Source organism: Emys orbicularis, chromosome 12, assembly GCF_028017835.1.
Source record: "Emys orbicularis isolate rEmyOrb1 chromosome 12, rEmyOrb1.hap1, whole genome shotgun sequence".
Classification (NCBI taxonomy): Eukaryota; Metazoa; Chordata; order Testudines; family Emydidae; genus Emys; species Emys orbicularis.
This window is the reverse complement of record NC_088694.1, coordinates 21,036,061-21,058,557: the sequence shown is the minus strand read 5'-3', so window position 1 is coordinate 21,058,557 and position 22,497 is coordinate 21,036,061. Positions and strand designations below refer to the sequence as shown.

General features: G+C 51.6%; 1 protein-coding gene across 1 annotated transcript; it reads right to left on the bottom strand.

Moving 5' to 3' along the window:
• Positions 1-5,571: 5,571 nt before the first annotated feature.
• EMILIN3 (elastin microfibril interfacer 3) lies at positions 5,572-21,852 on the bottom strand. Its single transcript, XM_065415002.1, has 4 exons — positions 21,659-21,852; positions 16,844-16,966; positions 9,605-9,852; positions 5,572-7,466 (listed from the first exon to the last, which is right to left on the bottom strand). The coding sequence occupies exons 1-4, from the start codon at positions 21,850-21,852 to the stop codon at positions 5,572-5,574; spliced, it is 2,460 nt and encodes an 819-aa protein (XP_065271074.1).
• Positions 21,853-22,497: the final 645 nt, after the last annotated feature.

The window sequence follows — 22,497 nt, the reverse complement described above, 5'->3', positions numbered from 1 at the left end:
GCCCTGTGTGTCTGTCTCATTCTGTAGCTTCTGCTACTGGCTTGTTTTGTGTATCACTCCTGAGCACAGGTGCCACTGAATTGGTGTTAAAGCTTGTAGTTCACCAGGGAGTATGAGCTTACCTAGGGCTTCAATCAGGAAGCTGAAAACTGGTCCAGAGGTCTTTTCCTGGTTCTGCGACAGGGCCCAGCTGTGTCGCCTTTGTAAGACCTTCGAAAATCCCCCATCAACATCTTTAGGTGCCTCAGTATCTCTTGAAAACCTGGCCCTTGGCCTCTCTGTGGAAGCTTGCCCTTAATGCACAGATGTGGAATGATGCTGCCATCCCTCCCAAAGGGGTTGAGGTTCTATTTAATGTGCTGCTGGTTTTATTCAATGAAATGAGCTATGGGCTCGTTCAACAGGCAGGTTGTTCTTGGCCCTTGCGATGTCACTAATAGAAGAAAGGGTCTTCTGGGATTTGCATCCACAGCCTGCTGGATTTGATGAGGCCACTTACTGGTGCTCCCACTCATCCTCTGACAGGGATCGGCAACCTTGGGCCCCCGGCCCGCCGGGCCGGTTTGTTTACCTGCCGCGTCCGCAGGTTCGGCCGATCGCGGCTCCCACTGGCCGCAGTTCGCCACTCCAGGCCAATGGGGGCTGCAGGAAGCGGTGCAGGCCGAGGGATGTGCTGGCCGCCACTTCCCACAGCCCCCATTGGCCTGGAGCGGCGAACCGTGGTCAGTGGGAGCCGCGATCGGCCGAACCTGCGGACGCGGCAGGTAAACAAACCGGCCTGGACCACCAGGGGGCTTACCCTAGCGTGCCGCATGCCCAAGGTTGCCAATCCCTGCTCTATGACCTTGTTCTTCTGTGGGAGGATCTTAAAATGCTTTTTACAATTAAGCCTTCCCAGCCTGACTCCTATTTAACTGAAAGGGAAATTGGGGCAGAAGATGGGACTTGCTTAAGGCCAGCTAGTGAGTTGTTGGCAAAGGTGAGAGTAGCACCCATGGGTTCTGACTTGTGGCTGTACTGCCGCCTACTTCAGAAATGTTCTGACCTGAGCTGTAGGTTGTGGGAAGATGGAAGCTCTCTAACCTCAGTCAAAAAGGTGCATTGGGCACTTCCAGGCTTTCTTCACCGTCTTTCTAACTGTGGCTCCCCTGGGGGATATGTCTCTTCAAAGGGAGCCTCCAGTCTCACTTGCAGAGAGCAAGAGTGACTTGTTCCAGGTGCCCACATCTAGTCCACATGGAAGGAGCGTGAACTTAAAATGGGTTTCAAATCCCACATTGGCTCTTGTCCCTATAACTTATAGGAGGGAAGCTTCTGCTGTTTGCAGCTTTCCACTGTAGGTGCCAGGTGAGACCATGCATTTCATGCCCTGCCTTTGCCCCCCTGCAGAACTCGATCCCAGCGCGGCTGGCAGCTGGGCACAAAATAGGTGCACCCCTGTCCATTTAGACCTTACTGCAGACTGTGCGCTCATTTAAAAAACAAGCAAGCCAGGCTCTTGTGAGCCTTGTGGTCCCTAGAGAGCAGTCACGGCATCAGAACTCTGGTCTTAAAGCCAGAATTTTCACAGGGCTCAGTGCCCACCCTTGCATCCAGACTTTCCAGAGAGCTCAGGCGCTGAGTGCTTAGCACTCTGCAAAATATGGTCATAATTTAGTGTCACAAGGGAGAGCTGGCTGAAGTTGCTTAAATGTTGTGGGTTGTAGCCCACGAAAGCTTATGCTCTAATAAATTTGTTAGTCTCTAAGGTGCCACAAGTACTCCTGTTCTTTTTGCGGATACAGACTAACACAGCTGCTACCCTGAAACCGGTCCTTTATCAGCTTCCCTTCTCCTCTTCTTCTTCCCCCCCCCCCATTTCCAAGCTGAAAGGTGCTCTTGCATACGCTGAATCATGAAATAAATAGAAACAGGAGAATGCCAAATGCTCCTGTGAGCAAAAGCCTCTTTCTAAAGCACATTCTGCATGTAAAGATTGTTACAGCAATTCTACCACCATGGACTGAACAAGGCTGCAAACCCACCCACCCTCCCCACAACTTCCACCCCTCAAACAACTCTTGTTCTGGAAAATAACCGTTGTGTCTCAATCCTGGCTGCCTCTCTCAGTAAGCTAAGCCCTGAGCTTGCACCTCTGTTAATTCTAAGGGAGTCATTTGGTACCAGAAACCTCAGCAAGAAGTTTTATTTTTGTTCTTAGTACAAACCGTCTTTCAGCTTTAACATCTGAACAAATGTACAAAGTTTTTAAAAACAACTCAAAATGGACTTTAATGGGATTTCACAACTGCCCCAGAACCCCACGCCTCCAACAGGGAGCGAAGATGCAGGTACAATCCGATTCCTCCTTCGAAAGCACCAAATGCCCATTTAAACATCATGTTACTTAGCTTTTAAACTTGATGGTCCAAGAACAGACCTACAAACTGTCAGCGTCTTCAAGTGACTGGCCGGAAAGGAGTTCAAATATAGCACCATTTCTGAGAGATCAACATGCCTCCCCACTGCTTCTCCCCCTGCCCCATCTGAAACTATCCCCCTCCCCCGTTGTGTTAGTTTTAACAGCCTACTTTCCCTCTGACCTCCAGGGAGCTGCTCCCCTCAGCCACTTGCTATTTGAAAATGCAGACTATCACACTGGCTATAGATCAAACAAATCTCCTACTATCAAGCTTATCTTCCTCTTAATTGGTCACCTGGGGCTCCATACCACCGGGGCTCCCTCGAAGCTAAGGTGCTCAAGCTTTGGCTTCAGCCCCAGTTGGTGGGGTTCAGGGCCCCAGGGTTCAGCTTTGGGGTGGGGCTTTGGCTTTCTGACTGGGGTCCCAGCAAGTCTAACGCTGGCCCTGCTTGGCAGACCCCCTGAAACCTGCTTGTGGCCCCCCGGGGGGCCCCAGACCCCTGGTTGAGAACTACTGCTGTACAGGGCTATCTGGAAGCATGGAGCAGTACAGAGAGCACAATCTGTAAGTTACTTCTCTGGGTTGAGAGTGCTAAAGGTAGTCATGGGCTGAGAAGGGATTTTTCTGTGGTGGCCAGGAGATGGTCCAGCTTTGCTCTAGGGCCTCTTTCCCACCCCGTGGAGAGACATCTCTCACCTTTGTTAGCCCACTGTCCTTGCTGAGTACAGGCATGGAGAAGTGCCTGATTCCATGCAGCACTGAAAGCCCAGCTGGTAAAGGGTGGAGTAGTCATGGATTTGTGCTGGAGAACATGTATGGTCTCAGGGGGCACCCTTGGTCGGTGCTCCTACCACTACCTTCCTCTCTGAGCTCTGCATCCCCAGCTATTCAGTAAAAAGGGGGAATGCTCTTCCCTCCCAGGCCGGGGCTCACGTTAAAGCTGTATCACATGGGAAAGGCTGTTTCCAGCTGTTCTATGTGGCAAGCTGCTACTATGTGCTTAATGAGGAAATGGAGCAAAGGGGGCGTTTTCTTCAGAGCCCAGTTTCAGCCTGTGCCTGACTCTCAGGTGCAATGGGTTACACTATAGGGAAGAAATGTGGTAATAGGAGGAGACAAGGGATGAGAATGCCCAAAAATGAGTGGAAGAGGGCGATGGGGAGGAAAGTCGGGGCCCAGGGCTGCCGTGGCAGCAGGTGCAGAGAAGAACTGAAGCAGGCCTAGTGTGAGAGATTAAATTAGAGCCATGAATAGCATGTATAGTGGCAGCTTTCTCCCTCCCCCCCCCCCCCCCATGCCAGTGTAGCTGAAATAGACACTCCGCTTTCTTTTCACGGTGACTAAATCCAACCTAGCCAAGCAACCCTGGCCATAGCCGAAGGGTAGCTGGGTTTTGTCCTCCATCACTGCAGTCTGTGCAGAGGGGGTTCCTGCTAGTTCGTCAGTCCGTGTGCTCTATGTGAAACCGGAGTTTAACCTTTCCCTTGTTTCTTGGGCTATAGCTTGTAGCAGAGGAACTCTCCTGCCAGTCTGAGTACCAGAATCAAGTCCTTGGATGTCACAAATGTGCCATAGTACTAAGGTGAAATGGCCCAGACGTGGGAGCAGAGGGCCCCCGGCACCCCCTGGTTCCACTGTGGGGTGAATCCTCGTTCCTAGCTCACCAGAACCACTCAAGGATCTGACGCCTCACTGGGCTCCTTTGTGCCTCATCCAGCCCAGCTGGAAAACTGGGTGAAATGTGGAGATCTCCCAAATGATGCTGCTGAGTTGAGCTTCCCTTGATTAACATCCCCCCCCCCCCCCTCCAGGAAGGGTTCTGCTTTCAAAGGCACTGTGAGAGACTTGCCCTTACCTTCGCCTCCTGCCTGCACTTGACAAAGGAAGTCCCTCTCTAGGGAAGTTGCATAGCCAAGAAGGCTTTCAGGGGCCCTGGGGTATGTGAAGTGGATGTGATCCCAGTTGCCCACTCCTGTCTATGTGACGATGGGATAGTGGACATGAACACACGTTGCCCTGTGCAGCCTGGGAACAGATAAATCCTATTTCTCCAAATCTATACCTGGAGCATCGTGGGAAGTAAAGCCATTTATGGGACAAGAGCACTTGCATATATCCACTGCCCCATTATTGCTTAAATTACTCCCCAGGGCTGGGGGGGCATCATGGCTTAAGGCCCTGGCTTTTCATCTTTGGAGACCTGGGTTCCAATGTGACTTAGGCAACAAGCAAAGAGCTGTGTCCAATTTGCAGTCCTTGGCCTGCAAACACACAGGACCCCCAGCACCCCTTGTTCTTATTAAATTCAGGCCCAGTACAGTCCTAAAATGGACTCCCCCAAAATACCACGCTTAAAATAGTTGAATCTCTAACAGGACACACTGTGTGCTCCATAGCACAACTGGCAAGATGGAGGAAGCTGAGCAAAGGCACTGCACTCAGGAGTAGCAGGGGAGAAAGAGGGTTGTTTATAGACATATGTTGTCTTAATGCATATCCCCCTATGATGCCTGTCAAAAGGGGTGGGTGGATGGGGAATGCGTCTAATTTTAAATTGGCTTAGGCATTAGTTGAGAGACAGAAACCTGGGCTCAGCTGAATAGAATGGAAGCCATTGTGTCAAAAAGGGGAATAAAATTCCCCAGGGTACATGCTAGAAGGCTTTCCCTGTTAAAATCCAAATATCCCTTGGTGGGTGTTGCGAAGGTGGGTCCCTGACTATCTCTTTGCCCCAGTGGGTAAGATGCATGATCCTTTAGGAACAGAGTTTGTCCATCCTGCCTTACAAATACAGAGTTTTATTCTTTTCAAAGCAATCAATCCTCCAAAATGATTCTGCCTTGAGCTTGGCCCTGAACTGTCATTCCTGGGTCACAGCTACATAACAACCACCCAGCTATGACCAGGATCTCCTATGTTGTTAGGACAGCTGCTAAGTGACAAGAAGGGACGTCAAGTCCAGTCCAGTTCAGTATGGCAAAGGGATGACTTGGGCTGTAGAGTTTCACTTTTCTCAGGCAAGAAAAAAAAATTAAAGAAATGGGAGAAGGGATTATAGCAGCTTTCCATTTATATTTAAAAAAAAAAAAAAACCATTGTCACAGTAGAGTCTGTGTGATATAAGTTAATTCTGTTCTTCAAGGATAAAGAGAGGTGGGTTTCAGTATAGCTAATGCTGCTTCCCCTCTGAAGCGCCTTCCAAGTGGGTGACCTGTTCGGCCAGCTCTGTCACTTTGGCCTGGCAATCCAGCAAGTTGTCCTTCAGTACAGTTATTTCCTGAGAGTGGGTGGCCAAAGTCCCATTCATATGGTCCATGTAGCCCCACAGGCTGCCTGTGTGCTTCTCCAGCTCATCACGGATGATGTCCAGGCTCCCCGTCATGGCACCAAGCCCGCCGCACATGTTTTCCACCTGGGCCACACGGCTGTCGAACTGGGCCACTTCCTTCTGCAGGACGTGTGCGACGTTCTTACAGTTGCTTAGGTCATTCACGATCCTGGCTTTGAGTCTCTCCAGATCGCCTTTCAGGTTCAGGACGCGCTTGTTGCTGAAGATGAGCTGCGAGCCTTGGTCGCTGACCTTCTCCTGAATGGAGTGCACCTCGTCCTCTATCTTGCGTTCGTGTTCGTCCAGTGAAGAGTTGACGTGCAGCACGGTGTTGGAGTACTGGGAGACAGAGTCCTTGAGCCCTGTCAGGGATTTGCTCACGGTATTCAGGTTGATCTTGAGCAGGGTGATCTCGCCTTGCAGGGAGCCGGCTGCCTCCTCCTCAATCCGCCTCTGGATCTCCAGGATGGTGGCATTCAACTTGCGCAGGAGGTCGTTGTTACTGTCCATTCTGAGCAGCAGATCCTGGTTCTTGCTCTGGCAGTCCTCAATTTCCGTCCGGAAGGTCTCCACATCTTTGGAAGCAGAGGCACAGCCCAGTAAGCAGGTGCTCTCCAGGGTGGTGAGCCGGCTCTGCAGCACCTCCAGTCTCTCGTCTGTCTGCTTCCTCATGTTGGCAAGCTCTCCCTCCAGCAAGGGCATCACAGCTCCATCCAGGCCCGCTGGGGCACTGACATTGCTCAGCTCCCCCACAATGGTCATGAACCTGTCCTCCACGGTCCTCATTTTGTCCTCAAACGAGGTCCTCACACCATCCAACTCTGACCCCACCAGGCCCATCATGCTGTCCTCCAAGCTGGAGCAGCAGCTGCCAGTCTCTCTCTCTGTAGCATTGAGCCTCGCCTCCAGGTCCTCGAAGCGCCCTTCAACAAGGCTCCCCAGGGTGATGGTGGAGAACTCACCATTGAGCTGTGAGTGTAGGTTCTTCTGGGACTCAGAGATGCTGTGCAGGCCCTTCTCCAGGATGTCCATGCGCTCGGTGAGGTAGTTCAGGTTGCCGCAGCAGCTCTCCACCACGGTCAACCCTTGGATCTGGGTCTCCAGCTGGGAGATCTCCTTCTTGATCTCCAGTTCCTTGCCGTCCAGGGTCTGCTGTAGCCGCAAGTTGGCAGCTTTCTCCTCTTCACACTGCTGCTGCACCTCCTTGATCCTGAAGTCGCACGTGCTCTGGATTTTCACCAGCTTCTTCTCAAAGCCATCCAGCATCTCTGCTCGCAGGTTGCTCAGCCGGGTGTCCACGTACTCCTCCAACATGTCGATGGAGGTGAGGGGTGATGGCCTAGCTGACTCCAGCAGGTGTTTGATCTGCCCATCATGGTCCAGGACCAGGCCGTGCACCTCATTGAGCAAATCTGTCTTGGTCTTCAGCACGTCGCTCACCTCGCTCACCTTGGCCAGGATCTCACCCACGGGTGGATAGGTGGTGATGTCCGCCTTGTCAGCCACATCCACAATCCCATCGGGAATGACCCCAAAGCCCACTGTTGAGTCAGGCACGCTTGGGCTGTTCATCAGAGACCCAATCATCTTGTTGGTATCCTCCTGGATGGCCAGACGCAGGTGGTCCCCCAGCCCACTCACCACATTGTGCAGGCTGTCGTAGGACTGCGAGAGGCGCCTTACCTCCTCTTCCAGCCGGTCCAGCCTGTCCCCAAAGATGCCAGGCATCTTCCTGCCTACATCAGAGAAGAAACAGAGGGGAAGATGATGACGATGACAACGACGACTACTACAGCCTTCTCCATCTTAATTCTGACTTCCGCCTGTCCTGTTGCTTGCATTCAGCTTTCTGGTATTCAGATGGTTAACATGGCAAGCAGCCCACCTGGCCTTCTTGGGTATGTCTACACTGCAATTAAAAACCTGTGGCTAGCCCCGAGCCCATTGACTGTGGCTAAGGGGCTGCTTAATTGCAGTGTAGATGTTCTGGCTTGGTCTGCAGCTCACCTCGCATGGTCCCAGAGCCAATCTGCAACATCTACACTGCAATTAAGCAGCCCCTTAGCCTGAGCCCCATGAGCCTGAGTCAGCTGGCATGGGGCAGCCATGGGTTTTTAATGTGTTCTTATGTCTATGTAGCTGCAGGCCATAACTGCAAGGAGATGGGTGGTGAATAGCTGAAAGTCTCTATTCTTCTGCTCCCTTTGTGTATTAATGACTGTGGCTCTCTGGACCTGACTTCATGTCTCCCTATAATACCTGGATCCAGCAAGTGTGTAATCCCTGCTCTTTACTGATAGTAAACGGGGTAGAGGCCTGTATTTTGGGGGATGATGGGTTCAGTCCCCATTAGAAGTGATGTCTGTTGCGTTTGGCCAAGGGTTGGGCCGTGGGTAGCTGGAAAGGGCTCCTCTGTGGCTTGAGCAGTCTGATGAGGCTGCAAAGCCCAGTGTCCTGTCCCACCCCACTTGCCTCAGATAGCTCTAGAGAACTGCCTCCTTCCTCTGCACCCTCTTGCTCCGCAGGGCAAACTGGCTGTACAACGTATGTAAAAATTCTGTATCTGCCGCTCCATGGGGTTCCTGCTGCCCTAAGCAGAGACCGACAGTGCGGCTACTCTAGGTACTGGGAGTGTTTTCAGTGCTACCCACTCTAGCGGGGCGCCCAGCCTCTACAGGACGTCTGTACGTGCAGATGCTCCAGCTAGGTGTGTTCTGCTGCAGCCTAATGCAAAGTCTACTGTTGTCTCCCATTAATTTCAGTGGGCTTTGACTCAGGCCCTAACTTACCAACTCTCCTTGTGTTCCCTACAAGGTAAAATGCGAGCAAGCCTGGCTGCTCAAAACCCAAATCCCTCCCCCACCTCTTGGCCTCGGCTCTTTCCCCTCCGTCCCCAGGGAATGGGAGGCACATTGCCCCATGCTTACTTAGCTGTGTAACTTGGTCAGTGATGACCTCCCACCACCCCCAAGCACATGTTTAGAACACAGACAAGCCCCCAGCACTGGGGAAATCTCCTGATTTTAGCATTGCAGGTGGGAGCAGCCTTGGAAAAGCAGGACTGTGTCAAAGAAAGTAGGGGAGCATCCATTCAGGCCCAGCCCTCTGAAAGGTAAGTTGTGCCTCTCTGCTCCCAAAGAGTTGAGTCCCAGCCCTTTAGAGTTCTACCTGCCCTGCAAGGAATTTCCTGCCTGGAGGGTGATTTCCTCCTTTTTGTGACATGGGAGGAATTTTTTAAAGGGCCGGGACTGTATTTGTATATTTCAAAACACCCTCCATTAGTTCCTGCTGCCCCTTTTACATGGGCACCTTGTAGCCACTCTACTGCAGAAGTTAGCTCAGCTGGAACGGGCTGCTGGAACCTGTTGAATTACCTTCCATCCATTTGGCCCTAAAACCCAACTTGCCTTATAAACGTTTATGAATCCTACAATTCTCTGACTTTCTGTCTGCAAATGATCCATGCTGCAGTGAGTGTGAGAAACCCAGCCCCACGAAATGCTGCAGGAGCCCAGCTACAACCAACACTGTGCACAGGTGCTGGTGAAAGGTGCTTTAACAGCCTGGGTGAGGGAAGTTCTCTGACAACTGCAGTAATGTAAGTTTCCTCACGTTTCCCTGTCATTGTGGCTCAAGCCTAAGCTGGAGGGGATCTTCCTTATGGGTCTACGCTACACAATTAAGTCGATCTAAGTTATGTCAACGTACAGCCACTGCAGTAATTGAATCGTGCGTGAGCAGGCCTCCGTCCTGGCTGTCTCTGCTGAGAGTGTTAACAACGGGGCTGACTGTGTCATTAGTTTCTGTGCAACCATAACCTGTGGGTGTGAAATCAAAGGCAATGCAGCTTCCCGGGAAGGGCTCAATCACTCACCATAGTGGTTCTTCTTTGGACCTGGAAACGGCTCAGGGTGGATTTGGGGATGGGGAGGAACTCTAGGACCTGGAAACATCTTGTGACCAGGAGTAATCTTAGGGCTGGGGCGCTGGGGCAGCAGGCCTGGTTGGTTGGTAGGGCTGTCATGGCACCCTTCTCCCATGAGTCCTGGGCAGCACCTCCATGCCAGCTCAGTCACTGTCTTGTAGCCAATCTTGTACTTGGGTCTGTAGAAGGTGCGGTACCTTTTTGGAGATGAGGGAGGAAGGAAGGGAGAGCAGAGTCACGAACTGAAATCTAGATCTCGAGCACTTTATAACAGAAGGGGGGGGGGGGCCCTGAATCAGCCACCTTTCTTGCCATGCTGGAGACGATAAATAGTAACCGTTATTGGCATTTCTCTTCCTAGTCCACACGCTATCATGTGGGTGGATCTAGGCCCAACTGTAACTGCTTTACAGGCCCCAACAGAGCTTGCACCATACACTGCAAACAGAGCAAGAGACAGCTCCCCGCAGGGCCACCCAGAGGATTCAGGGGGCCTGGGGCAAAGCGGGGGAGCGGACATAAAAAAAGGCGCCACCCACTGCGGCGCTTGTACTCACCGGGTGGTGCTGCGAATCTGCAGGGGCAGCGGGTCCTTCACTCGCTCCACGTCTTCGGCAGCACTGAAGGACCCACCGCCGAAATGCTGCCGAAGACCCGGAGCACTGAAGGGCCCGCCGCCGAAGTGCTGCCGAAGACCTGGACCGCCGCTGGGTGAGTAGCCAGGGAAGGGATTCTTGGCCAGGGCTCGCGGGGCCCCTGCGGGGCCCAGGGCCTGGGGCAAATTGCCCCCCTTGCTCCCCCCCTCCCCCGGGTGGCCCTGGCTCCCCACCCCCCATGAGCTTACAGTCAGATCGACAAGACATGGATGGATGGACGGGGCAGAACATGCAAAGGATGGCTTATGCACCTTTCTTTCTTTGCTTTGCTGTGACTCTCACTTTGAAATCAAAGACCACTAGCAGTATAATTTGTTATTAAACTTAGGTATTGCTGTAGCATCTGGAGGGCAACTACAATGGGCCTCTTTTGCTAAAGTTTGCACAAATACACAGTAAATGACTGCCTGTGTAAGAAAGAAAAAACTCAGAGGCTTGGTGGAAATGACTCAAATGTTACAGAATTTAAAAGAGAAACCTTTTCCAGTTTGTTTTTTAATAACTCCATAGAATTGCATGGGAGAGGGAGATCTTTCCTGTGGAATGTTACAGGACTGGTCAATACCTTTAGAAAGACTGCTGTATTTTGGAGAACGTTTCTAGAATGGAACATCGTTAAAATAAACCCCCACTTGCTGTACTTGCTCTAAAATACTGATTGTTTTTAAGCAGTAGGGGGCAGCAGTGCCCAATATCTGTATTTTCCCCTCATGGTAAGCATTGTGGGTTGGGTGGATGTTGTTATAACCCTCTGCACCTCACTCACCGCCTGCCAGCCAAGACTCTCAAAGTCCTTCACTTTCGGTGATGGAGTGAGCTTTACAACATCCCTGCGTGGCACATTTTACTGTCCACATTTTACAGAAGGGGAAAGTGGGAGAGAGGCTTAAGAGACATATCCTAGGGCCCCTTAATAATGGGGCAGAGAGCTGACCCTAGAACGCAGAGCTGGGATGTAACAACTGGACCATCCTTCCTGTGCATGTTTCAAACAGCAACCCTCTACTTTAATCCCACCTCATCTTCCCCTCACTCTACCTCATCAGTGATGTCACTAAGGTGAATTCAACAGCTATCATTAGGACAGGAGTAAACTCCCCCCTCTCCTCCCTTTCTCTCTAGGCCTCATCCCTGCCAGAGTTCCAGTGACCTTGTATGAACCCAGAGCTTGGGAACCAATTGGGACAGAATGAAAACGGACCCGAATCTTTGCTCCCAAAGTGAGCTGAACCAATGTTCGAGCTGCTCTGAAAACAGAATTGCTGCTCTGCAGGAAATTCTAATATTTTGAAATTCCCTTTGGTCCGAGTGGGCACAAAAAGTTGAAATTTACCATGGAATTGAAATTCTGATATATTTCACTTCGGAAACATTGCAATCACTTTAACAAAACATTTTGCCACTGCTGAAACATGCTACATATAATACAAATATATTAATATAATCATGTTAATATAAATATCAAAAAAATTAAGTCAAAACAAGAAAAATTGACCAAGATGAAACAAAATACTCCATTTTGACTGAAATAGTTTCAGTTTTTTTCAGTTAAACTTAGTTGAAATCAACATTCCTGTGAACCATTTTGATTTTGCCGACAGCATTTCTGAGTGGAAAGGCGACACTGAAAATGTTCAACTCTCTCAAACATTTATTGAGTTGGGCCCCTCAGCTTTCTACTCCACTTCGGAAGAACTCTGCATGTGCATTACTGCATGGTATGGGGAATATGCTACCCAGACGTCGAGCACAAAGGGAGATGTCTTCGTCCATTGGGGAGCACCTTATGTTGTTCTAATGCACACAAGTGCAAACATGCACTGATACAAGGGATGCTATATGGCTAAGTGAGGTGCAAGGCATGAACAGCCATGGATGCATGTGCACATCTCCTGCACTTCTGCCTGTATTCACTTGGATGTGGGTGTATAATCTACCTACATGCCCTAGTACATACACAGGTGGATGTATACAGGCACTGATTTATATGTACGTGGCCAAGTACACACACACAAAACGCTGCACCTTCTCCAAAGGGAGAGCATCACAGAGCTATGGTCACAGGGCAGCTCTAGCGCAGCTCCTCTCAATGTGCTTGGGAAAGGAGGGCTTGTTCTGGTTGGTGTTTTTTTCCGGTGAGTCCCTGTCCGCTGGGAAGGGTTTTGCTCAGCGGCCGGTTCCTCCAGCCTCCTTTTGGCCAGCCCCCACGGAACGCCACGCTGCGCAGGAACCTGCCGTGAGCTGCTGTTTGTTCAATTGGAAACACAAGTGAGGGTCAGAAAGGGGGAGCAGGGGCTGGAAAAAGCAGCTCGCTTTTTATTATTCCTCCCTCCAGAAGTCTCCAAGTTACTATGGTATTTTTTATAGAGTGTTTAAGCCTGCCCGGAACTATCGTGGTGCGCAGTAAAAACTGCCGAGCTCAGCCACTGTCAATAACAACATTGGCACAAGCCATCGTCTCGGCACTGAGCAGACGTTTGGGCTGCAGCCTGTCGCTCTTTGCATTTGGCAGAGGCGGGGGGTTGTAAGTGGAACTCGGGATGGGGCGAGCAAGGCATCTGGCGCACGAGGCGCTCCTAGCCCTGCTGCGCTACCCTCTGGCACCACTCATGATGAGGAACACACTGCCCTTCTGCAATTAAGAACCCCCCCCTCCCCAACTCCCTGAATGCCAGCAACAGGAAGTATTTATTGCAGCTGGATCAACAGTGCCTGGAAAAACTGCCTCGCTCTTGTGTGCAGCATTCCAAGCGGTGTAAAAAGTGCAGCTGGCCAATGCGGCCTCTTTCAGCAAATGCCATTGGTTCAGTGTGTGTGTGTTTGAAGGGATGCAATGGGGCAGGGAGTGGGAGCAGGTCAGTGCTCAGTGGGGCTGGTTACCAACTGGCTAGCTAGCAGAAACAGCCTGTGCATTGCTGCCCTCTAGTGGGGAGAATTTGAACAGTGCAACTTTGTCATAGATGCTGCTCAGGGACAAGCGTGACCACCATCCTTAGCTCAAGTGGTGGAGGATGGGCTGAGCTTTTGGAGCTAGAGTCTAGCCCCACTGCTGCAGTGGTGGTGTGAGTGCCATTGTGCAGCACAGTGTCAGCTTGGAGAACCTAGGAGGAGCTTTCACACCCGTGTCTGAGTGAGGTGAACTCATGGGTGCTGGAACTAGGGGTGCAGGGGGGTGTTGCAGCAACTCCTGACTTGAAGTGGTTTCCATTATATACAAGGTTTACAGTTTGGGTCAATGAGTCTCAGCACCCCCACTATAAAAATTGTTCCAGCAAGTCTGGGTGAACGCCTGCCACCCCCAGATGCTTGAGAGTGAGTTTGGCTAACTATGGATGCATACAAAGAACAGGCTTTTATGTGTACACTACTGCTTTCCACCGGATGGACTCAAAATGGTGTGTCATAGGCCCTATACTGCTATCAGCTTGTGGAGATTCTCCTTTAGCTCAAGTGGTCTGAGTTCTCCCCCTCCCCAATCTCACAGAAGTCCCATGCAAACTACAGAATGCAGCATAGTGACAACTGTGAGGTCTCTAGTGGTTATGATATTTTTGAGGGAGGGAGGGAGGGGGGAAATGTGGGGATTTCCCTGCCTTTGCTGGAGTTCATTCGTTCTCCTCCTACTCAACTGACACTACCAAAATTTCTCTGCCAGGGAGCATAGCAAAGGCTGAGAGTCATGGCTCCTGGGTTCTGCTTTAGCCCTGCTGCTGCTCTGCCAGTCAGGTTTCCAAGAGAACTTGGCGCCCAACATGCACCCGATGCACTGAGCTCAGTGAAAGACCTTTTCAGGCCCCGGGCTTCAATATGAGATGTGGGGGCTCTGACAATCAGATCCTTAACCTCCCTGGGATAGCTTGCCCATCTGTGAGAGGGGGATGGGATCACAATCCTGCTTAGCTATCAGGCAGTGTGAGGCCAAATTAATGTCCACACAAGTCCTTAGCTTCTTGGATGCAGATGCTAGAGAAGCAGAAAGGAAATCGTCTTATTCCAGCCCTGGGTTTGCTGAACAGCAGGGTTTTTCCCTTGGACCATTACTAGATGGCAGGGTGTTTAAAAATACTTTCCTGGTAAAGGAAATGGGCAGGCTCTCTTTCCATGGTCTACACCTTTTTCCCCTCTGCATTTGAACCCTGGACTTGGGCTGGTCAAAATTTTTCTATCAAATTGGAGTATTGACAAAATGAAAATGTTCACCAAAATTGTCTCTTTTCCACAGAAATGTTGGACTTTTCCTCAAAAAAACCCAAAAACCAGATTAAAAAGCCAACAACTAACTCCTGACAACCAAAATATGCTGCTCCAGTACCTCAGGAGAGTTGTAGTTCAGTTGCTCATTCTTCTCTAGGAAGTTCCCCTCCCGGACTACAACTCCCAGGATGCACTATGACCAGGGAGTCCCATGATGCACCACCTCCTCCTCACCATGATGTATCATGGGAGATGTAGGCCGATGAGAGAGCCACCGCCTAGAAAAGAATGGGAGCAGGAGGCACTGTGGCAGAGGTTCCAAATTAAAATGTTTCCCTAAATGTTCATGAAAAATGTTGGCAAAACCAACATTATTTTAATTTTTATTGGAATTTTCTGCTGACTCCCTCCCCCCAGCCAGCTCTCCCCCAGCCATTACTGTGCAGTTGCTTAGAATCCTTGCCAGATGAATTGAGGCAGGTGCCAATGGAGGGGGGACCTATCAGGCCACCTCCATAAAGCACATGAGTTCACCCAGTCTTGATACTGTGGATACAGCTGCATTGGGCTGCCAAAGGAAATAAAAAACTAAGGGTATCTGCTTTTGGAAATCTGTTCGCTCTTCAGAGCAGTCGTTCTAGCCCTGAGCACCCTAATGGCTGGGCTAGGGACCGGCTCCCTCCAAGGGAGCAGCACCATGGGGGAAGGAAAGGGAAAACCCACAGGTCACATTTGTCTTGCCCTATGAGTCTGGCTGGCCCAGGGACCTAGTGGTTAGTGCACTAGGCTGGGTGCTGTCGCCAAGGAGACACGGGTTCACTTCCAGGTCATAGTGCAGTGAGCTCCTATGGTTGCATTCCCTCAGGCTGCTTAAGGAGCAGAAGTCATGGGCTCCAGAGGGAGTCCTGGCTCGTGCTCCTGGGTCAAAAGGATGGGGTCTGTGCTGCCCCCTCTTCCTTGAGTCACTCAGAGACAGCTCTAGGAAATGAGACCAGGGAGCCTCAAGTGATGGCATCAATGTCCAGTGGTTAGCTCAGGGGCTTTAGAGACAGAGGAGCACACTAACTGCCAAACCAGGTCAGCCCAATGGATCCATCTAGTAGCAGTCCAGTATCCTGTCTCCTCAAGTGACCAACAGCAGGTGCCTCAGAGGTAGGTGGAAACACCCTCCCCCCCCCCCCGACCTTGTAGTGGAGAGTTACGGCATGTCATCCCCTAAGGGGAAGTTTCTTCCTATCCCAGGCAGGTAGTGGTTGGCTTATGCCCTGAAGCATGAAGGGCTGTATCCCTTATGTTTTTACCTTATCTAATGCAACTGTGATTGACTTTACTGTACCATCCATCAAAATGTCTAATCCTTTTCTGAGTCTTGCTAGGTTCCTGACTTTAGTGGTGCCTTGTGGCAATGAGTGCCACAGATTTGTAATGCATGGCAAAGAAAAGTATTTCCTTTGACTTGTTTTAAATGTCTTGCTAGCTGTTCTCTGTGCTGTGAGATAGTAACTAGGATGCTCCTAGGGAAAGGCAGGATGGACTAGTGGTTGGCATGCTGGCCTAGGACTCAGAAGACCTGGGTTCTGTTCCTGGCTTGGCTGCTGTCCTTAGACAAGGCATGTTGCCTCTTTGTACCTCAGTTTCCCCATTTGTAAAATGAAGCTAATGCTACCAATCTCCTCTGTACAGTGTTTTGAGATCTATGGATGAAAAGTGCTGTATATGAGCTGAGTATTATGATTTATTATCATCTCTGTATCGTTCCATATTTTGTGTACTTCTAACATGTCCACTCAGTTATCTCTCTAAAGTAAACCATCCCCGTCCTTCCAATCTCTCCTCATTCAGAAGTCTCTTGGCTCTGTCTGCCTGTCTCTGAACCGCCTTCTGTTGCTTCTGTATATTTTGAGATGGGCTGGCCAGAAATGAACACTGTATACAGGGTTCTGTTCATAATTTCACCACTGATTGACTGTGTGATTCTGGGCACGTTGCTTCACCTCCCTATACCACTGTTTCCCATCTGTCAAATGAAAGGTCAATGCTCAATCCTGGGGATGAGCAGCCCCAGCTAGTACCCCATCCACTGGACCTCTTTTTCTGATGCAATTTCCACTACACCCACATTCCAGAGACGCAAACCCACTGCCTCCCCATCATTAGTGTATGCAGAAAGCCAGATAAGCTTCATCCATGCAGGAGGTATGTGGCCCAGCCCTGGGACAGTGACATGAAAGCAGCACACTCATATTTCCATATGTGTTACACTAGGGCAAGCGTTCAGTCTAAATGACCATGGGATCCTACCATGCCACTCCCATGGCTACATCCAACATGTACTCACAGGACTTTCCCTGGGCACTTGGGCCCCCAGCTGCACTTGTGATATTCTGCCTTCACGTAGCTCTCTACCCCATCCTGCAGGGTGCATGTCACATTTCTCTGCACCACGTATGCACAGTAGCTCCTGCAGTGGAAACAAAGCAGAACACAGTCAAACCACTGCCCAGAAACAGCAGCCAGGAATCCCCCAAAAGGGAAGGAGAATGGGGTGTTGCTACCAAAGTCCATTTCCAAGGGAGAGACTCAAAAAACCCTCCAGTCCAGAGTTTACCTCCACCTGGCTAGCATTTGCTACTAAGGTCTCCACAAGGGTTAGACTGCTAGAGGGCTCCCTCCACCTGTTCATTCACTTGGAATAATGAATTAGCTAACACCACTGACCTGGAAAAGTCACAGCAAGAGAGCTCAGAGTGAGGGGACCCCCACTGCTCCTCACCCAGCTGGCTGCTGGGGTCTCCAGGGAAGGAACGGGGTAGACGAATGTCACCTGAATGCCCCAGCCTGGATTCCGTGTTGTGCTCAGCCTCTGCATTTGTTAACCTGAAGCATCCTTGTGACCACTCAGGTTAATATCATGCCATGCAAGCATGGTGACAGAGGGCCCTGCCTCGTGGTGCATTAGGCCATGTGTAAAACCGCCGGGGCTGCACTGAGGAGCTGTAACGTACAGTAGTGATGGACACGTTGGGTCCCAGGCCATGAGGAGCTCCTTCAGCGCAAGCCCTGAGTCTCGACAGCAAGGTACATAACACTGAGCTTTATTGATCATGCCTGCACTGTTCATCTCCGGGGAGGGGTTCGGATGTTTGGTTGTGGGCTATCTGTGCAGAACTCTCCCTGAGCTTACGGGAGCTCCATCTCCATCCCAGGGCTGGCAGGATCACAGATGCTCATTTCACTGTGCGTGAATGTCTTTGCTCAGGCTTTCTCAGGAGATCAGCTCGCAAGATCTCCAGGGCTTTCTAGTTGTCTGGGTCAGCAAGATCACTAAGCTAGTCGCTCCCCCTGAATTCCCTTCCTGGCTGTGACTTGGCAGTGAGAACAGGCAAAGCCAGTCAGTCAAACACTTTCAAATGAGTGAGAAGCCCCAGGGTTAGGTGGGTTCTGATTAAATCTGGGCTAGTTCTCCTATCCCCGATACACTGTACACGTACCCTTCTCATGTGAGAACCTCACGCCAAGGGCTTTCCCCACCCTTCACTTGAAACAACCACCCAGAACAACAACCAAGAAAGGCAGTAAATTGCTCCTAGCTCTTCACCCACATGCTGCTGTCTGCGACTTGAGTGCTGTCCCAGGCAAACATAAGGAAGTACAATAGCTGATGTATCTACATTGGGACAGGGTCTGAGATCTCAGTACCAGCATTTCCCACAAGACGGGCATGAATGCATCCAAATATCTCTCACCAGGATCAATGGGATGCAGCTAAATAGCTGCACTTCTCCAGCAAAGCTTGAGAAATCTGGGTTCAGCTCTTTGGCTTAGAGCTCAGCAACCTTGCGGAAGCTCAGTTCCGCCTCCTTTGTATGTTTACACTCTAGGGTTGGAGCCCTGGGCTGCAAGACAGAGCTGAGCTGTCTGCTTCCCCATGCACCTGGCTCTTTCCTTCTCCCCAACCTCTCGGGAGAGGCTCCCAGAGCACAGGACTCTTCCTGGCTGCTGGCTTCCCCATGTACTTAGTGGCTAGGCTCCTGAAGCAAGGGCTCCTTCTGTCTGCTAAACCATTGTCACAGTGTTGGAGGTGAGTCCCACAGGTCCTTATGTGGTTGCTTCAGATTTTTGCCAGCATGCACTCCAGAATAAGCACAGAGCACAGGTTCCCCTGCTCCTGGTTCCAGCAGTGCTCAGAAACCTTGCCTGGAGGTGTAGGCAGGACTGAACCACATTCCCCACAGCTCTGCAAATGTCCAAGCTTTAGCACGGCTTGAGAACACGATTCAACCATAGTTCATCCCACCTACATTGCCAGGCTGACTCACCTCATACCTTTGCTGGGGGACAACTGTATTGCAACCAGGTCCTTCACCATGGTAGTTCCTATGGTGGAGACAGGGTCTTAGTAACATCTAACGTGGATTACACTTGGTTCCATGTCCAGTGAAGACAGGATCATAGGCTGGAGTGGTGGTGGGGTGGAATATCTACTTGCCTTACACCCAAGTCAGTGATGGGAACTGCCCCCAGCCTTAATGGACAGACTGCTCCAGTGGAGTGCAGCATGGCTATCGACAGTAGGAAAAAGAGGGAGCTTCCTGGGTAGCTCATGCTAGGAGTTTTCTCACAAATGGGAGATGGAATGGCTGGTGACTGCAAAAAGGTAGGATCCCCAGGCCTCCGCCTGTAGGCACAATGCCTGCACTGAGCAAGCCACTGAGTGAATCAAACGGTACCCAGGTTGCTTCTGCCTTGGATGACCAGTTAGGCAAGTCTGCTTTGACACATTCTTTTTCTCACCGTGGGAACGTGCTGCCAAGTAACGGCGCCCATTTCGATTAATGTGCAGACTGTAACCAAGTGTAGACCGATACGGGAGGCAAGACAGCCAGAGTGGGGCAGCAAGCGCAACACAATCCAACTAGGTGCTGGAGAGAGGGATTGAGGTCAGCAGAGGCAGGCCCAGTGGGAAGAGAACAGGGTAGTGCTAGAACAGAGGGACGCTGAGGCAATTCCAGCAAAGCACTGGGCTGTGGGGAGAAGCAGATGGGGATGTGCTGAGAAGTTCAGAATGTGGGGCAGAGAGAGCAGAGAAGTGTAGAGAGAAGGATTAAGGCCACAGGGACACAGCAGATGGCACGGCGGGAGAAGATGAGGGTGCAAGGACAAAGCCAAAGGCTGAGATGCATACGGTGGGTCCATGGGATAAAGCAGATGGGGATGAGTGAACGCATGGGGCTGGAGCAAACTGCTCTTCAAATGTGAAATGGTTCTGTTGTTGTTTGGCTGCTTAGCCCCAAGCGAGGAAACGGCTACAATTCTCCCGCCACCACCTGCACCCTGACCAAAGCCAGCAGTGGGCCCGGGGAGCTGCTGCCTTGGGACCTCACCGCTAGGAGACCTTCACCTTTCAGTCACACATGCAATGAGTTTGAGGGTCTCAGCCTCATTCTTAAGGCACCCTTCTAGACACATCCCAGATCATCACATTATTCAGGCAGTGGTGGCAGGGTCTGCTTAGGAGAGGAGAAGGCCTAACACAGCAGGGGCTGTCTACCTGTAGTGGAGGAGCCCAAGTCTGGAATAACAGGGGGAAGCCAATCGGGACTGGTGCATTGGTTAGAAAGGGGTGTGCAGCCTTCCCAGCCCTGCTTTCACTATGCTGGGCTACAGTTAGTATTATCAGCGCCTTATTTTTATGAGTGTGAAACTCACGCCAAAGTAAAGAGATTAGAGATTTGGATTCTGCCCAGCACAGGCCATTCTCTGAGCTCCCTGGAAAATGAAGGGAAGAGACAATCCAGCTCTCCCATTGAATAGATCAAGGCTGAGTTTTCGTGGATTCTGAAGCCAGAGGGACCATCGTGACCATCCGGGCTGACCTCCTGCATAGCACAGACCAGAGCACTCCCCCAGATAATTGTCCCTCTCTGCAATTCAACCCTTCCCAGGACTCAGTAGGTGGGCAGGCTGGTGCGGGAAGAGGGAGAGGATGGGGGGGCTAAGCATGTGTCTAGGGAGAAGTTGATATTGGCTCCCCAACGCAGCTGCCAAGTAGCCCCACTATACAGCGCCTGAGCAGCAGAAGCAAAGCATCCTCCTCCTCTGTATGCCCCCCCCCTCTACAAGGACAGGGCGCAGGGTGAGGTGCCAGGGAGGGATGGCACTGGGTTAGCGCACGACACTGGCCCAATCCGGCCTGGGGCTGGAGACATTTCCCACCAGTGGATGCCAATGGGTGCAGCAGCTAATGGGGCAAAGAATATTATAAATGGGAGGGTCCGGGGGAAGGAGAGCAGCACTGGGTGGGGGCGGGGGGGAACACGGCAAACCAAAGAGTCCCTGGAGCGCTGCAAGTGCAAGAGAAGCTCTGGGGATGGCAGCTAAGCCATGCAAGTCTCCCAAAGGGCCCCTCGCCAGCCTCCAGTTCAGCCGAGGCGGGCGGGCGCCCCAGGAAAGGAAGCTGGGGAGACGGACTGACTGACCACCCTTTCTACCCCTCGGCCCCAGGAGCACGCGGCAAACCCCGCCTCACTGCCGCTAGGAGCCCAGGCAGGCAGCCACCAATGGTACACGTTGCTGGCCAGTAGCTAGTGCGGTACAAGGTGAGGGCTATGCTGGCTCTGTCCCTGGTAGCCACCTGTGGCTAGCAGCGTTACAGCTTCGGTCCGAGCTTTTAACGGCGGCAGCTGGAAAATGTTGCTGGGGTTTTGGGACCCTCTGGCTGGCACTGCCAGCATCGATCGCGCTCCTTTCCAATATTTCTTTACTCCTCTGAGTTCTGCCAGAACCCCACATCGGTCCTTTTTTCACGGGCAGAGCGAGCTCTGGCCAAACAAGCGCCTCTAGAGCAAATGAAGGGGGAGCGGGGGTGTTACATTTTTAATCCGGATCCCTTCTCCCCACCCCGCCCCGCCTCAGCATTACAGATTCAATACAGAAATACAGGCACTTCCCAACGGCCGCTCCGGTTCGGTAGCTCGGTGCCCAGACCAGAAATCTAGCTTCGAGTTCCTGGGCAGCTCTGAGCCTTCGCTTCCACCCCCCTCACATGAAACTGATCAGCGATGAAATCGAGCAGCCTGCGATTTCCATTCTAGTCAATGGGGAAAGAGACAGAGCTGAAAAGAAAGACGAGACACCGAGGAGACACACTTACTTGTGCTTCCCCATGGGCTTCCCGGGGCTGAGCTGAGGGCTAGATCCTGAGGTATAAAGATTGTATCTGTTACTGTAAGAGACAGGGGCGGGGTGGTGGTAATAGGTCCCTTTGGCATCCGTCAGAGAAACCAACGTCCCCAGGCAGAGGTAGGAGAAAACCCAGAAGAGAGAGTTTCCACTTGTCCTGCTCATGTTCTTTCTGCCCCTCCGAGGAGAAAGCGAGCGAGGGAGGTCTGCAGCTAGCCTTGTAACCTTCCTCCTTCTTGTCACTGAGGATCGGATGCGAGTCTCTGCTGCTTGGCTTGGGCGATGCAGAGGATCCGGCAGCGCAGGAGAAGCAGCAAGGACGGTTTTCTTAAAGGCTGGTTAAACTTTCCGGGGGGGGGGGGAGAGTAGGAAATCCTATAAATACACAGACAGGGTGAGGGCAGCAAAGGTGAAGGAGAGCGCCCCTGTCCCTCTGCCCGCTGGAGAGGCAGAGGCTGCCGCTGCTGTCCGCTCCACCTCTCCCTGGCTCTCTTTTGTACCCTACTTGCAGTTCCCCTGCTGCTGTCTCCTCACCAGCCCCAGCTCCACGAGGGCAGGGGGAAAGGCGGGTCCATCTCCCTGGATTAGCATAATATTCCATCCATCCCCTCCCCCAGGCCCTTGGAATGCTCCCCCCAGCCGGAGAGGGAAGGAGCCCCCCCACCGGGCAGCATCAAACAAGAGGTTAAAAAACAAGGAGAGAGAGGGAGAGAAGCAGGGAGGGGGGAGAAAGATGCAGTAGGTGGGCAGCGAGGGAGGGACAGGAGAGAAGGAGACAAAAGCAGGGATGGGAGGTTGGGGGGGATGGGG

What these genes read in the sequence shown, in the direction of transcription:
- EMILIN3 (XM_065415002.1), bottom strand. Translation starts at nt 21,852, where the DNA reads ATGAGCAGGACAAGTGGAAACTCTCTCTTCTGGGTTTTCTCCTACCTC. An exon ending in AAGTGCCCAGGGAAAGTCCT is followed by an intron (nt 9,853 to 16,843) that starts GTGAGTACATGT and finishes ATCTCCAAAAAG; the next exon opens with GTACCGCACCTTCTACAGAC. An exon ending in TCCAAAGAAGAACCACTATG is followed by an intron (nt 7,467 to 9,604) that starts GTGAGTGATTGA and finishes TCTCTGATGTAG; the next exon opens with GCAGGAAGATGCCTGGCATC.